The 14,895-nt window shown below is 35.8% G+C and overlaps 1 protein-coding gene across 6 annotated transcripts in view; it reads left to right on the forward strand.

The window, feature by feature from the left end:
• The window catches only part of LOC121312582 (LIM zinc-binding domain-containing Nebulette), a 93,504-nt gene extending 79,467 nt beyond the window's left edge, over nucleotides 1–14,037 (forward strand). For 3 of the 6 annotated variants that reach the window (XM_041244300.1, XM_041244306.1, XM_041244317.1), the window contains 12 exons: nucleotides 232–336; nucleotides 420–524; nucleotides 2,729–2,833; nucleotides 3,718–3,810; nucleotides 5,245–5,337; nucleotides 6,967–7,059; nucleotides 7,583–7,687; nucleotides 8,101–8,272; nucleotides 8,799–8,891; nucleotides 9,324–9,470; nucleotides 10,528–10,646; nucleotides 11,941–14,037. In XM_041244300.1, coding sequence (XP_041100234.1) covers nucleotides 232–336; nucleotides 420–524; nucleotides 2,729–2,833; nucleotides 3,718–3,810; nucleotides 5,245–5,337; nucleotides 6,967–7,059; nucleotides 7,583–7,687; nucleotides 8,101–8,272; nucleotides 8,799–8,891; nucleotides 9,324–9,470; nucleotides 10,528–10,646; nucleotides 11,941–12,117 — 1,407 coding nt within the window. In that variant the 3' untranslated portion in view covers nucleotides 12,118–14,037. The remainder of the gene's footprint in view (nucleotides 1–231; nucleotides 337–419; nucleotides 525–2,728; nucleotides 2,834–3,717; nucleotides 3,811–5,244; nucleotides 5,338–6,966; nucleotides 7,060–7,582; nucleotides 7,688–8,100; nucleotides 8,273–8,798; nucleotides 8,892–9,323; nucleotides 9,471–10,527; nucleotides 10,647–11,940) is intronic. The other 3 variants (XM_041244311.1, XM_041244324.1, XM_041244329.1) reach the window with 3 other exon arrangements.
• The last annotated feature ends 858 nt before the right edge of the window (nucleotides 14,038–14,895 follow it).

Here is a 14,895-nt window from a genome sequence, read left to right on the forward strand (position 1 = left end):
TTAAATAGAAAGACAGGGGGAAAAAAAAAAAAAAAAAAACAGTAGATGCTTGTTTTTAAAATCCTTAATACAAAATAGGATGCATATTCAAATTCTAAGCAGTGCCGGTACTTAGATCGCCATTGGTCAATTTACTGGTTAGCATGAATTGCTTTACATCTTCTGTCAGTAAGGGTATTGTGTATAATTGTACAGTAAGCAAGCCAAACATTGTGTTCTTTTTATGTCTAGGTATCGTATAAGCAGATGTCAGAGCTGAGACAAAATACATATGGTACTGTTACAGACACACCTGAGATGCTGCATGCTGCGCACGTGAAGGACATATACAGCCAGGTAATATGTGGTGACAACTGGAGAGCTTTCAGCCAGTAAAATAAATGCAGAGCTGTTAACTTTTAACTATTCTTTCTTCCCAGAAAAAGTACAGAGATGAGGCAGACAAGATGAAGTGTTCATTTGCTTCAGTAGCAGACACTGTAGATATTAAAAGAGTAAAAAACTCCCAGAAAAACATCAGCTCGGTGAGTAGATCAGCTTTACTAACCGTCAGAATGCTTTGCAAATATATATACAGTACCAGTCAAAAGTTTGAGTACACCTGCTTGAAACCAGGTTTTTCATGATTATCTATGCTTTTACTGTATAAACTTGTCTACGTGTACTTATATAAGCTGATAATCATAAGTGAATTGCATTCAAAAATTACATTTTTAAATGAAAATGTAAATCTTGTCAATTTCAATAAAATGCTCAGCCAAAGCAAAGGGGTTTCAGTCTGAAGCCCAAGTCAGTTAAAAGTCTGAAATGTGTATAACACGGTGTTAGAACACTGGTGTAAGTATAAAAGTGTCTTTGTTAGATGTTCTCTGAGTTAACTAGCATGTTACCTAATTAACCTTTTGTCACCAATTATTGTTAACAGGTGAGGGCCCATGATTACTATAAATATAGGTAGCATAGGCACAAGTTTGTCATTCCTGAATGTAAGGGAGCAGAAAATGGCAAAATACGCTCAGTTAAGAAAAGAAAAAAAGACAGTCTATAATTACTTTAAGAAATGAAGGTCAATCTTTAAGACAAATCGCAAGAACTTTGCAAGTGTCTGTAACTGCTGTGGCCAAGACCATCAAACGATTTGAAGAAACTGGCACTCATGAGGACCGAACAAGGTCAGGGAAGCCAAGGGTGAACTCAGAATAGGAGAACAAGTTCATTAGAGTCACAAGTCTGCGAAACCGGCAGTTAACTGCCCCTGAAATACAAGCTCAGCTAAATGCAACTAGAAGTACAGATGTTTCAACATCAACTGTTCAGAGAAGATTGCGTGAAGCTGGCCTGGAAGAACTGCAAAGAAACCATTGTTAAGAGGAAGAGACTTACCTGGGCCTAAAAACACAGAAACTGAATGTTTGAGGAGTGGAAGTCGGTCTTATGGACCGATAAGTCAAAATTTGAAGTATTTGGGTCCAACTGCCGAGTATTTGTAAGACACAGAAGGTGAGGGCATGAGTTCTGCATGTGTGGTTCCCACTGTCAAGCATGGAGGAGGCAGTGTCATGGTCTGGGGTTGCTTTGCTAGTGACAGAGTTGGTGATCTTTACCAAGTCTACGGCAAGCTCAATCAGCATGGCTATCATAGCATACTTCAGAGGCATGCCATTCCATCAGGATTACGGCTAGTTGGGCAGTCCTTCATTCTTCAGAAAGATAATAACCTGAAACACACCTCAAAGTTGTGCAAGAACTATCTGGCGAAGAAGGAAAGTGAAGGACAACTCAGTCTAATGACCTGGCCTGCCCAGTCTCCATACCCATAGAACTTGTATGGGACAAACTGGACAGAAGAGTCAAAGCAAAGCTACCCACAAGTGCCCTATATCTGTGGGAATTGCTGCAGAAGAGCTGGGAAGGCATGTTGGGTGATTTCCTGCTGAAACTTGTTAACCGAATGCCATGTGTTTGTGAGGCTGTTATTAAGGCAAAGGGTGGCTATTTTGGGGAAGCCAAGATTTAGAGACAATTTTCAGTTTTCTTGAACATGGCTTTGATACTCCTTATGTTTTGTTTTGTATATTGTAACATGCGTTTTCATTTTCAAGTATTTACAGAAACATATACGATGTAAAACATTGTTAAATAAGAAATAAACCTAGTTTCCAACAAGTGTACTTTTGACTGGTACTAATATATATATATATATATATATATATATATATATATATATATATATATATATATATATATATATATATATAAAAATGAAAAAAAAGAAAGGATATTTTAGGTACTTAAAAAGGTAGAATAATTGATTACAAATCAATTATCTGGACGTTTCGGACTATAAGTCCTTCATCGGCTGAATACAAAAAAACATAACTTTAAGAAGTTGATAAAAAACAAACAAGTAGCCTGTTAAACAAAATTCCAGAATGTTGATGATGTTAATGATCTCAGAATAGAATGTTCATTCCAAATGGCTCCAAAGTGCCCAGTTTGAAAATAAGTTCACATTCTTTTTGCTTCCTGACAGCATTAGTTTCCATGATAATTTTACTTGCATGCTTTTATTAATGAGGTCTTGCTTCACAGGAATTAAATATTTCATTTGATGTTAGGTATTTGTTAAGATTTTTAATAACACCACTGTTTGCGTTAAAGTGGTATTGCATTTGTAGTAATTAACTGTCAGGTCTGTTCATTACTTTTTTAACGAATGTGTTTGTAGTTACAGTACACAGCGGATTCAAAATTACTGAAAGGCACGGTGTCTTCAGTAGCAGACACTCCAGAGATTATCCTTGCCAAAGAAAACTCTAAAAGGGTTAGCAGTGTAAGTGATCCTTTCATCTTACCCTGCATCATAGATCTGAAAATGGATTTCTTTTTTTTATTTCTTTTTTTTTAGTAATGAGCTTCTTCCTGTTTCAGACTGAGCATGTTTATACTTAAGAAACTGTTTCTGGGTACAAAGCAGAGGGGCTTCCTTGCAATCTGCCAGCATATGTGTTAGAGCAAGTATGCCCTTTGTAGCTAATATACTGGAAATCATTTGTGGATGTCAAAGTTTGCTATTAAAGTGTGGTTGATAGATTATTACCAAATAGTTGTCATTGTTTATACGTTAATCTTTTAATAAACATGCAATTTATATTACAATGAACAGAACTTGGATGAAAATCTACAGTGAAATCTCTAAAATTGTTTATAAAGAGAGCACTTGAGAGAGTCCTCTTGAAACATCAGTCATTTCTGCATGTTTTGGGGTATAGAAGAACCTTCCAGAGCCCCTACTGTCAGCCATCTATCAGATCATTATAGTATTATACTGTGGTCGTGGTGTTTTTGTTTAATTCTGCATGATTGTTCACAGAAAAAAGTCGCAATTACATGAGAAACAAATGGTCGCTTATTGATTGGGAGAGAAGAGCTACGTGTAGTATATTGAAGCGCTCTGTGGAAAATGTGACTGTTAATTGTGTTTTATTATATGAATGAAATATAATAGGCAGTCTTTGCAGAAAACTGTTACTGTCTGTGATGCCATAATTACAGCTTTGGTCTCTTTAAATTGGTCTTTATCTGATAATGTACTTATAACAGGTCTCTGATCCCTTGAATGCAAGCTTATTGATAACAAGCAAACATGTAATATGTGAAAGCTTTGCTGTTTTGCTTTTGAAGATACACCTAACGTAACTGTCCTGACTTTCAAAGGTGTTCTACAAGGAGGGAGTTGGAACTGGAATAGCAGTGAGAGAAACTCCTGAGATGGAAAGAGTAAAGAAAAATCAGCAGAATGTTAGTATGGTAAGTGGTCACACACAGCTGCACTATTAGAGCATTTGAAACCATATCATTAAAATAGGAGATACTTTCTTTACTAGTTGCTTATCATGTTTATTCCAAGCTTCCCTGTTTTTTTAGTATTTTTTTGCCATACTTTTCTATACCGATCTTCCCCTATGCTCTTAATTTGAGTTCGCCGCAGAACAAAATGTTACTGCAGCTATTCAACATGTTGTATGTTGTTTTCTGTGCTTATCCACAAGGAATAAACTGACCTTGTGATACACTTGAAACAACCTTTAATCTTCCCATTTTTTGTCTGATGGTCTGGTTCAAAAAACACCCAATGCACTGAGCTGAGAAACTGAAAGGACCCCTTTAGATCAGCTGTCCTGTTCGTTAGGTTACAAAACTGCATTTGAAGTACTTGATATGATTTGGCAGATTTTTATGTCTTGTGAGCAATCAATCAAAACACTTTACTGCCTTTTCATGAATTATAAAATTCTCTTTCAAGTTTATACTGCTGTGTTCATCAGTCACTGCATGCAACTTTTGATTTGAGTTTCTGTTTTTTTTTTAAACTCTGGTCTTTAGCAGTTAGGTTCCTATATATTTCCATATGACCTTGCTGAAAGAGTAAACTATAGTTTGTATTCAACAACAAAGCTATCAACATGAAAGGGGTATACATTGATTCTTTCTCACAAACAAACCATTTTCTAGAATGATTTAAAAGCCCACTGTGGTCCTTTGAAGTAAAATAAAATAACTTTCAATGTATTAAACTCACTAGAAACTACCAATCTTCTGAGAAAATATTCATTTGCTTTTAGCTTCAGAAGAGGGTACATGAGCCAGTTTATAGTTTCACTTGAATCCCTTTTTGGCGTGTATTATTATCTCTCCCAGGGGGTGCATGTGCTGTACGTGCTTAATGTCACACTTCATGGTTTTATATACAGAACTGCTATCCAGTTGTTTTTAAAACTTGAAAAACAACATTTACTAGAAGTTACCGTAAGTATTTGAATCTGGGAATGTTTGCAGAAACCTTTTTATATGTCCCAGATATTTGTACCTGCAGTTATATTTTTAGTGAGACCGTGGGGGGTGGTTTGGAGTGCAGAACCAAGGGCTCCTCTCCTACAGCTTGCTATTTAAATGCCAGTTCAGTCCATTTTCACTGCCTGTGCCTGTTTTTCTCCTCTGTCCTCTCCTCTGCCACCACTAAAACTGCATCACTTTCTCAAGGGCAGCTCTCAGTGAGCAGGGGGACCTCTGGAAAGAAGCACAAGACAACCCGTACACAAGCAAGACAACCCGTACACAAGCACAAACCAATCTGCTTCTGCACTGACATTGCTCCTGTCCAGTGAACGGGGCACTGTGCATATTTTCACTGTGATGGGGCCAAACATTAACTGTATGTTTCTTTCACTAATTGTTGTGCAGGTAAAATATAAGGAAAGCATTGGACAGGCAACATCAATCCCGGACCCTCCCGAGTTAAAGAGAGTGAAAGAGAATCAGAAGATAATCAGTAATGTGTGTGAAGAATCCTGTCTGTCTGTCTATATGCAAGTCAAACACTCTTCAGCATATGACTGTGATTTCAAGATTACCCACATATGGCCACATATACAGTATCGTGATACTCTGTTTTGGGGTTCTATGTGCAGTGGAATTGTATGTTCTGTATGCAAAAACAGTATATACTTCATTTACTTTTCAGTGACAGCTTAGATTAGTGGTTCCCAACCCTGGTCCTGGGGACCCACTATGTCTGCTGGTTTGCATTCCAACTGAGCTCTCAATTAATTAACTAGACCCTTTATTGAACTGACCTTTTTAATTGATTTCAGCTCTTTACAGCCTGTAGGTCAGATTACAAGGTCAGTCTACATGTGAGGTCGGATATTATATATATATATATATATATATATATATATATATATATATATATATATATACACACACACACACACACACACACACACACACACATACATACAAACACACTCCCCGTCAAAAGTTTTAGATCACCCCCATTTTTCCAGTTTTTATTGAAATTTAAGCAGTTCAAGTCCAGTGAATAACCTAAAATTGTACAAAGGTAAGCGGTAAACTGCCAGAGGTTTAAAAAAAAAAAAGTTTAGGTTACCAAAAACTGAAAAATAATGTACATTTCAGAGTTATACAAAAAGGCCTTTTTCAGGGAACAAGTAATGGGTTAACAACTTACAGCTGTTCTGCAGCAATGAAAGTAAATTAAGCCAAGGTGTCAGTGAGTACAGTTTCCCATACCATCAAAAGGCACTTGGAAACTGGAGGAAACTCTGACAGGAAGAGGTCTGGCAGACCCAAAGCCAAACAGAATCACAACAGAGTCAACAGCTCAGAAGACAAGTTTCTGAGAGTCAACAGCTTGCAACTGATAGAAGACTTCGGCTAGCTTAATTTCAAAGTCTTCATTGAGGACATTTAATTTGCGCATGTCAATAAATTTTTGACCTTTGGAGGTCCACAAATTTTGACACTAGTGTAACCAGAGAGAGAGAGAGAGAGAGAGAGAGAGAGAGAGACAACAGCTTCAAGCACAGCTTAACACTGGTCGAAGTAAGCAAGTCTCAGTTTCAAGGAATGCAACTGTAAACAAATATAACAACAGCAAGTGAGTGTGGGTTTGTGTTAATCTTCAGAACACAGTTTGGCATGCTTGGCCTAGTTGCTGGCAAAAACTAACCTGGTTCACACTAAGGTTACATTTTAAGGTGGATTAGATGGGGTTCTGTAAATTCAGCAGTTACTCACGCACCAGGTAATCTGTACATTTGGAGAAGTGTCACGTATCGGCAAACCAGAGAATATAGCTGATTTATAGTGAACCGCTTCATGCAGGTTCGGCCACACATTACAGGCTGAAGTGAACAGCAGACATCAGTTAAGGCAGGCATTTTTTCTCCATTTTTTTAAAATGACTATTTTTTTTCTCCTTTTTTAGTGTTTGATTTTGTCATTTAACACTTTCAGAGCTTAGACATTCTGATAGGGACAGTGTAAACGTTTAATTTCTATATTTCATAAATCACAAATGATGAATGAAAGAATTTGGCCTTGACTCTTTGGTAATTCACTGTGCCTTGTTAATGTTATCCATTGACTGTGTCTGTACAGGTGAAGTATAAAGAGCAGGCTGGAACCGCAACCACTGTGAGCCTGACTCCTGAGATGGAGAGAGTTAAGAGGAATCAAACAAATCTCAGCTCGGCAAGTCTTCACCTGTGCTGGAAGAATATAAATATCCTTGAAAGCTGTCATATTCTATGTGAAGAGAGCCTAGGGGTTAATTATAACTAGATGTTTGCTCTTTCCACAGATATTATAAAGTCTTCAATTAATACTGTTTCTGTTTACTGGTATTGCTGGAATAAGGCATCTTATAGCTTACAAAATCGCTGTTTACATTTTTTTTTTTAAACTTTAATTATGTTCACATGATTGAAATATGTATGGCAAACCTTTCTTCAAGGCTTCAAGACTACTAGTGCTACAAGTATATGACATACTGTACTTCACAACAGGAAATATTCGAATTCGCAAAAGTTTCAATTCGCAAAAAGAATCATTTCAAAAAATAATAAAAATAACTTGCAAATTAAACGTTATCCCTAAATATGTTCCCAATTGGAACTGTCCGTTTTAAAAAACGTGTTATGAAGATCTGAGGCTGTCATCAGTTTAGCCCTGTCAAGCACCCTTTTTTTTTCTACTTGCCTTTTTGATCATGTAGGTTAAGTACAACAGTGACCTGAAGGAGCTGAAAGGCAAGCCTTGTGTGATTGTCGACACCCCAGAAATGCGACGTGTCCGAGAGGCCCAGAACAACATCTCTATGGTAGTATGAAGGAACACAGGCCAGTGATATCACGTCCAACCTCACTGCCAGTGACTGCACTCTACAGTTGGTGGGGAACCACGTGGAAATAGCACTGCTGCATTCCACAGTGTGACTAAAAGCATATAATAACTATCTTTAAAATGTACTTGATTGTAAATGCAATGTCAATAAAATAAAATGTAACTTGTTTTTTGTGTGGAGTTTTTTGCACCTACACTAATCTATTAACAGGATTGCACCCTTGACACGTTGTGATTGTGTGGTCTGTGTGTTTTTTGCATGAGCACCGTAATGAAAGTGAAGGGGCATGTGTAAATAATTTATTTTGTGAAGCCATCAGTGCAATAATTATCATGTGTTTTCCAGCTTACAAAATGTTAGCAGTAACATTGAAGTATTTTTGGTTTCAGGTCAGATACCATGAAGATTTCGAGAAGGCAAGGGGCAAAGGCTTTACCCCAGTAGTGGATGATCCCAATTTTGAGAGAGTCAGGAGGAATACCCAGGTCTCCAGCGATGCAGCTTATAAAGGGGTTCACCCACATGTTGTAGAAATGGACAGAAGACCTGGTATCATTGTTGGTAGGTTCTTCAATAAACAGAAAACACTGAGTGCTTTTTTTATGCTGTGTACTTTTCTTTCTTATTTTAGCACTGGCCCCACAATATTAAACATGTGTGAATCTTCTATGGGTATATCTGTAGCTGTAAGGTGGGAATAAGGCAGTACTGTAAATCTGTAATTTGTCATTTTCCTACAAATACCAAAAAACTTGTTAGCATTGAAACAACAATACAAACTGCCGAAGTATCACTGACCATATCACCATTGACCAAAAGTATTATTTTTAATAATGCTGTTATACAGAACAAATGTAAGGGTAAGAAAACACACCTTGACAAAGGGATACACTTCAACATGCTTTTATAAATGCTGCTGCCTTTGGCGTGATAGTACTATAAGTGATGTGCTGGAGGTGGAATTTACAAGCATCACACACTCTACTGGATTGCAGACTGGGTCGAATCGCTTTATTGGAGCACGACACTGAACTATAGCTTGTGCTCTTTTTCTCTGCTGTAAAATTCCTTTCTTTTTCTGTGAAAGACCTAAAAGTGTGGCGTACTGATCCTGGCTCCATCTTTGACATTGACCCGCTTGAAGATAATATCCAGTCTAGAAGCCTTCATAAGCTTTCTGGTATTGCCTCTCGCCGCTTCTTTTTTCTTTTTTGTTGGGTGTTGTGTTGAGGTTTTGTTTCTGCCATGTTCTGGTGGTTTGTATTTTTAAAGTCTTACTAAAGCAGCAATGCATATTTTAGAAGAAATATAATTTGGGGGAAAAAAAAAAAAAACGATATTGTTTTACTTGATACATTTTGTTCAAGCAGCAGATTAATCTTAATCTTTCAGCAGAACTGATGTCTTTTAAAATGCAGATTGTTATTGGTACTGAAAGGAATAGAAATATTTTTTTTTACCAAATTATTATATTTGAAAGACCACACAGATTGCAGTAAAGTCACATATTAATAATAGAGTCTCCTAAACAACATGCTTTCTTTTACTTTTCTATTGTCTGCCTTTCCTTATGTTATGCTTTCCTTTATCACTTTCCTTCCTATTGCTTTAGAGAAGGCAAGCCGTTATAGTAGACAGCTTTCTCAGACTCTAAGTACTGTTGGGATGAGTATGGGTGATGAGAGGTCAGAGGGGTCAGAAAAAAATCTCAGCCTTTCCTGCTACAGTGTGAACACAGCCAGAACATCTGAGGATGGAGGTACAACTGGGGTCCCTGGTGCACGCCTACAGTAACTTCACTGCAGCAAGAGGCGAAATAACTTGCACGCAAGCAGAAGAGTTTAGACTGTCACCTGATGTGCTGCTGTCTGCATGGAGTAACCTTTGGTTTCTTCACATTTCCAAACAAGTCTGTGGAACTGAACTGTAGTTAAGCATGATATCCATCTTAGTCCTCCTCTAACCCTGATATATAGGCTATGTGCCATGTTATTTTATTAGATGTAATATAAGTGAGTGGGTGTGTGTGTGTGTTTTCTTTTCACAGCAATTTTGTAAGCAACAAAAACTTGTATATGGTTGGAAAATCTCTCCCCAACATTCCAGCCTTTGTTGAAATTTGTCGCACCAGAAGCCGTCGACAGCAATATATTATCTAAAGTTAACAATACAGTATCCTGCTTTAGGAGCACAGGTCTAAAATATCTCAGTTGTCTTACATAATGTATTATTCTTGCTCAGAATCATTTTGTATACCGTTTTCTGTTTCAGTCAGTACATCCTGGTGACTTTAAAATTCAGAAGTTCAAAGCAATCTGTGGCCTCAAAAATCCTTTCAAACATGTCGTCCGATTTAACCCCCCCACCCCTGCAATACGCGGGGGGGGCACATTAATATACAGTCTGGTGTACCGGCTGAACACGGAGGAAGACAATGATGCATTTTTTAAATTTTGAGTTTTAAAAGTCACCGGGATGTGATGACGATTAAAAAAAAAAGTGATATTCTATACAAAAAGATTCTGGTCAAGAATACATTAGTTTAAACAGTTGCAATTCTTTTTTTTTTTTTGTCCCTTTGCTGTTTTTTCTCCACTGCCTAAGCACTGTTAAAGCGTCTTTATATTCTGACCAACTCCACAGTCCTGGAACTTGAGGTGAATTCTTCCTGGTGGGATTGACAACATCTCTAAATTCAAAACAGTGATTCAGTGACAGATAATGCTTCGTGGGAGATGGTGTTCGCAGTGTTTATTTGTACTACATTATTTTTCTGTTGCTTAATTCTTTTTTTGATTTTTTTAAATATTATTTAGCCCCTGTACTTCCTGGAGCCTATCATCAAGGGGGTCAATCTCCAGGATTTGGATACATGCATCAGACCAGCATTGCTTCCATGAAATCAATGCAGTCACCACCACATTCTGCAACCATTGTGAGTAATGAAGCTTCATTATTTTAATGGATCAGATCTACAGCTATGGCCAAAAGTTTTGCATCACCTAAAATTTTAGGATTGAGACATATATATATATATATATATATATATATATATATATATATATATATATATATATATATATATATATATATATATATATATATATTACATGCATATTGTGAAATCAGGCATTTCGCAAAATGTCTGAAAATAGTAGAAAATAGTAATCACTGGTCATTTGTTATTATTTACTCAAACATTTTTTGCTTTATTTAGTTGTATCCAGTATGATGTTAAAGTTGTTCCCACATCTTCCCCATTACAAATTTAATAAAAACGAATTGTGCTATGCGTCCATGAATTCTATTTCCTAAAATTAGAATCTAATTAACCTTTAAATCGGTGAAATAATGTAATAGAATGTGCTTAACGCCAGTCATAAGTTAACATAATTTAGATATTTTATTTAATATCATGTAATCAAAGAAACTACAAAACGATATTGCAAAAGTCTAGTGGAAGCCATAATAGTAGTACTGTATTTCATGTTAGATTTTGAGATGTCACATATTTCAATTTTTGTCAGTTTTTCATTAAGTATATAGAAAACTACAAAGCGGTATATAATTAAGTATGTTATCATTATTCAGCAGGTTTCATTTGACTTTATGAAACAAAATTAGGCAATCCTATAGAGCGATGCAAAACTTCTGGTCATCGCTGTATACACTTCATTACAAAATGAACCTGTTAAGTGTAACAGGTTATATAGTGTTTGCTTTGTTTGAAAATCCTGGGTTGGAATCCAGGCTGAACTTCTAGAGGTGGGATGGTTTTGTCAGTAACAAACCCAACTGTATCACTACATAAACTTACCAGAACTTATTTTAAGCCTTGAGCTAAACACTGTTTCAATGATCTAAAAACTTGCAAGATGAATACAGTTAAAGGGTGACAGCATTTAGAGCTCAGTGTTTACAAGATCATGCAACAGACCCCAAGTTCTTCTTGCTACAGAAAACTGTTTTTGTACAGTATTTAACACTAACACTTTAATTTTACTCATGTTCCCATTATTAGTACTAATAGAATTTTTTCATTTCATTTATTTCAACACCTGCAGACCTTTTTAAACACTAAAGACCTCTGCTTGTCCTCTGCTAGTCCTCTTATGCATTCTTTTCATAATGATAACGGTGTTTACACCTAATTATGAAACGGGAAGCAGACAAAACACCTCCCAAAAGCTCATATATTGAAAAAAAACTACTTTATTTTTTCTTAACAGAGGACGTACCGAGCAATCTATGACTATGCAGCACAGGACCATGATGAAGTTTCCTTCAGGGATGGAGACATTATTATGAACGTGCAATCCATTGATCAAGGCTGGATGTATGGTACTGTGCAGAGAACTGGTAAATCTGGGATGCTTCCTGCAAACTACATTGAGACTTTGAACTAAAGTGTTTCCATCTGCTAAGCCTTTTTTAATTACATACAAATAACCTAATAAAGGGGAGTCTAATCAATATATATTCACTGTATTGTATATTAAGCTGTTCTCTATGGTATCTCTATACTGCTGTATGTGATTTCTCATATTATGGCACAAAACATTTGTAAACTGATTAAGTACCTCTGTAAATGGCATTCAAAATAAATACAGTACTATTTTTTCTGTTGCTAATGCAAAGTCATACTGTGGGCTATTTTGTAAGTCTGGCTTTATGCTGGTGATCTTTAAGCAGTAGGACTGTGGTTGGTAAAACGTGTTATCTACTCAAAATTGTACCAATGGACAAAAACACATGTAAGCATCTCATTGTTGAAAACCTTCACATAGCTCTATGCTTAGCCTGTAGACAGCATCCGTGGAGGTTGTATTTGTCCATATTTTATTCTTGGAGTTAATACTATTGAATGCATTTTATTTAAAAACCTTTTGTGCATTTCACAATTTTACTTTACATATAGTCCAACGTGATGGGACTTCACATAGCAACATTGATTCTTCTGATGTTTAGTAATGTGTCATGCAAAAAATGTGTTGATATTTACTGTGTCTCAAGTGCAAAAATGAATAGCACGGCACGTGCAGGATTGTAGTTGATTAAATAGCACAGATAATTATTTTTGCAGAAGTGTATTTGCATAATTCTAAAGGAAAGGGTGCCTATTTTATCAAAAGGGAATACATTTAAGAATGTTAGGCTTTTGATATGCAAATGGTTTACTAATATAAACATATACCAATATTTCATTTCTCATTATGTGTTGTTCTTATGCACATTCTTGTTCTGCACAGTGAAGTTGAACCCTTTAGGATTAATGTTGCAGGACAAAACCTATCCCCAATTTAAGGTGGTGCTTTCAAATGAAAAGATGACAATATCTGAATTGCAGTTGTGATAGATATGGTGAAAGTCTGTTATTACAAGGTGGTTCGAGTCAAGCATTTAGTTGGCCCAGGTTCTCAATACTACCATGTTGGCAGGTGAGTGAGTATTTGAAGACCATCAATCTGTGATCTGATACTGTATCTCACTGCAGAGGGCACCTTTGATGTCAGCTAGTACTGAAGGATGAAAGTTGTGTATGGGGTTACATGTCTAGCCTGATGTAAGGTGCATAGCTGATTGCATGACAGCTGCATTAACATTGAATAGATTACAGGACCCACAGGCACTTGTACAGTAACTGATTACTGAACTTAAAAAAAATAAAAAAAGCAGCCTGATTCTGGCAGGCACACATTTTGTTTATTTTCAATACAGAAGTTTGCAGAGAAGTGGGACAAATTATTGTATGTAGATTAAACGTGTGTGTGTGTCTATATATATATATATATATATATATATATATATATATATATATATATATATATATATATATATATATATATATACTTTATGAAATAGACCCCTTTGTTTAACTATTCTTGTCCCAATTAAATTGTACTTGTGATGCCACTGTCATTATAATTTACATACAGTAATCAGTACTGTAACTGTTGCATTTAAGAATCTTCCATAAAATTAAACTATTTGTTTGGCATGTCTGTTTCTCCTCAAATTAAATAATACAATCCTTGGAATAAAGAGGTTGCAAATTTGTCCAAAATGATTTATAAAATTCAAACAGTATTGATCCCTATGGTGAATATATTTCACAAAAGTTTTGTATATATGTATGTGCTGAACAAGTTTACCAATTGTCCTTTTTCCCCTGTCCCTGTTGCCTTGGACACATATGAGTGTAATAGACCAGCAGTGTGGGGCTTGTTGTGCCTTGACTTGGTGGTTGGGTGTGCACGCCCCATTGCAGTGTAATGCTAAAATCTGAGCGTTGGATTAGTTTATGTCAAATAAAAGACTATCCACTGTGTGTGTCCTTTATTATAATTAGCATTCTCACTTTTACATTGAATAGAACTAAAGGGACTTTCTTTTGTTTTAATTATATAACAACTGGATGCTGCTCTCCCATTCTTTTCTTTGGAGGCCAGCCAGGCTTTATTTGGAATTCCATTATTAAGTAATAACAGAACGGCTGACCTTCAAAGAAAACAATGAGAGTGTAGTGTCCAATTGTTCTATAATGAAAGTGGAATAAAAGACAGTTCTTCTGACACAAATAACTTAGCTCTCAAGTTAAATAAAGAACTATAATAGTGATAAACTGATAATGGCATTGCTGTGGCTTGTTCATCGGCAATAATTATTACCTCAGGAGTTCCATTATTACCTTGTAACAAGCAATAATTATCCGCTGAATTATTTTTTTTTCTGATGGCCAAATTTTATTTTTATATATATATATATATATATATATATATATATATATATATATATATATATATATATTTATTATATATATATCATATAATATATATATCTATATCTATATAAATGGGCCAGTTTACTCTAGATAGACAGAGATATCTATTGAGGTCTAATACTAATAAGTTTATTTTTATGTAAAATGCTATACAACATCCAGTGTAAAGCATTTTAAAATAGTGTCAACATTTGATTTAATAAAACAATTTTTGGTTACTTAATGATAAACCGCACTGTAGAAATTGTGGGTAATAATAAATAAAACCTTCAAATAATCATTAAGTATGATTACCTAAAGACTGAACTTGATTAACATACCCACTTCATTTTGCTATAAAATCTCCATGGGGTAAAGGTCAGCAGTAAACTGGGAAGTCCTCCTTTGTTTAGTATTGGGATTG

Source organism: Polyodon spathula, chromosome 3, assembly GCF_017654505.1.
Source record: "Polyodon spathula isolate WHYD16114869_AA chromosome 3, ASM1765450v1, whole genome shotgun sequence".
Lineage (NCBI taxonomy): Eukaryota > Metazoa > Chordata > Actinopteri > Acipenseriformes > Polyodontidae > Polyodon > Polyodon spathula.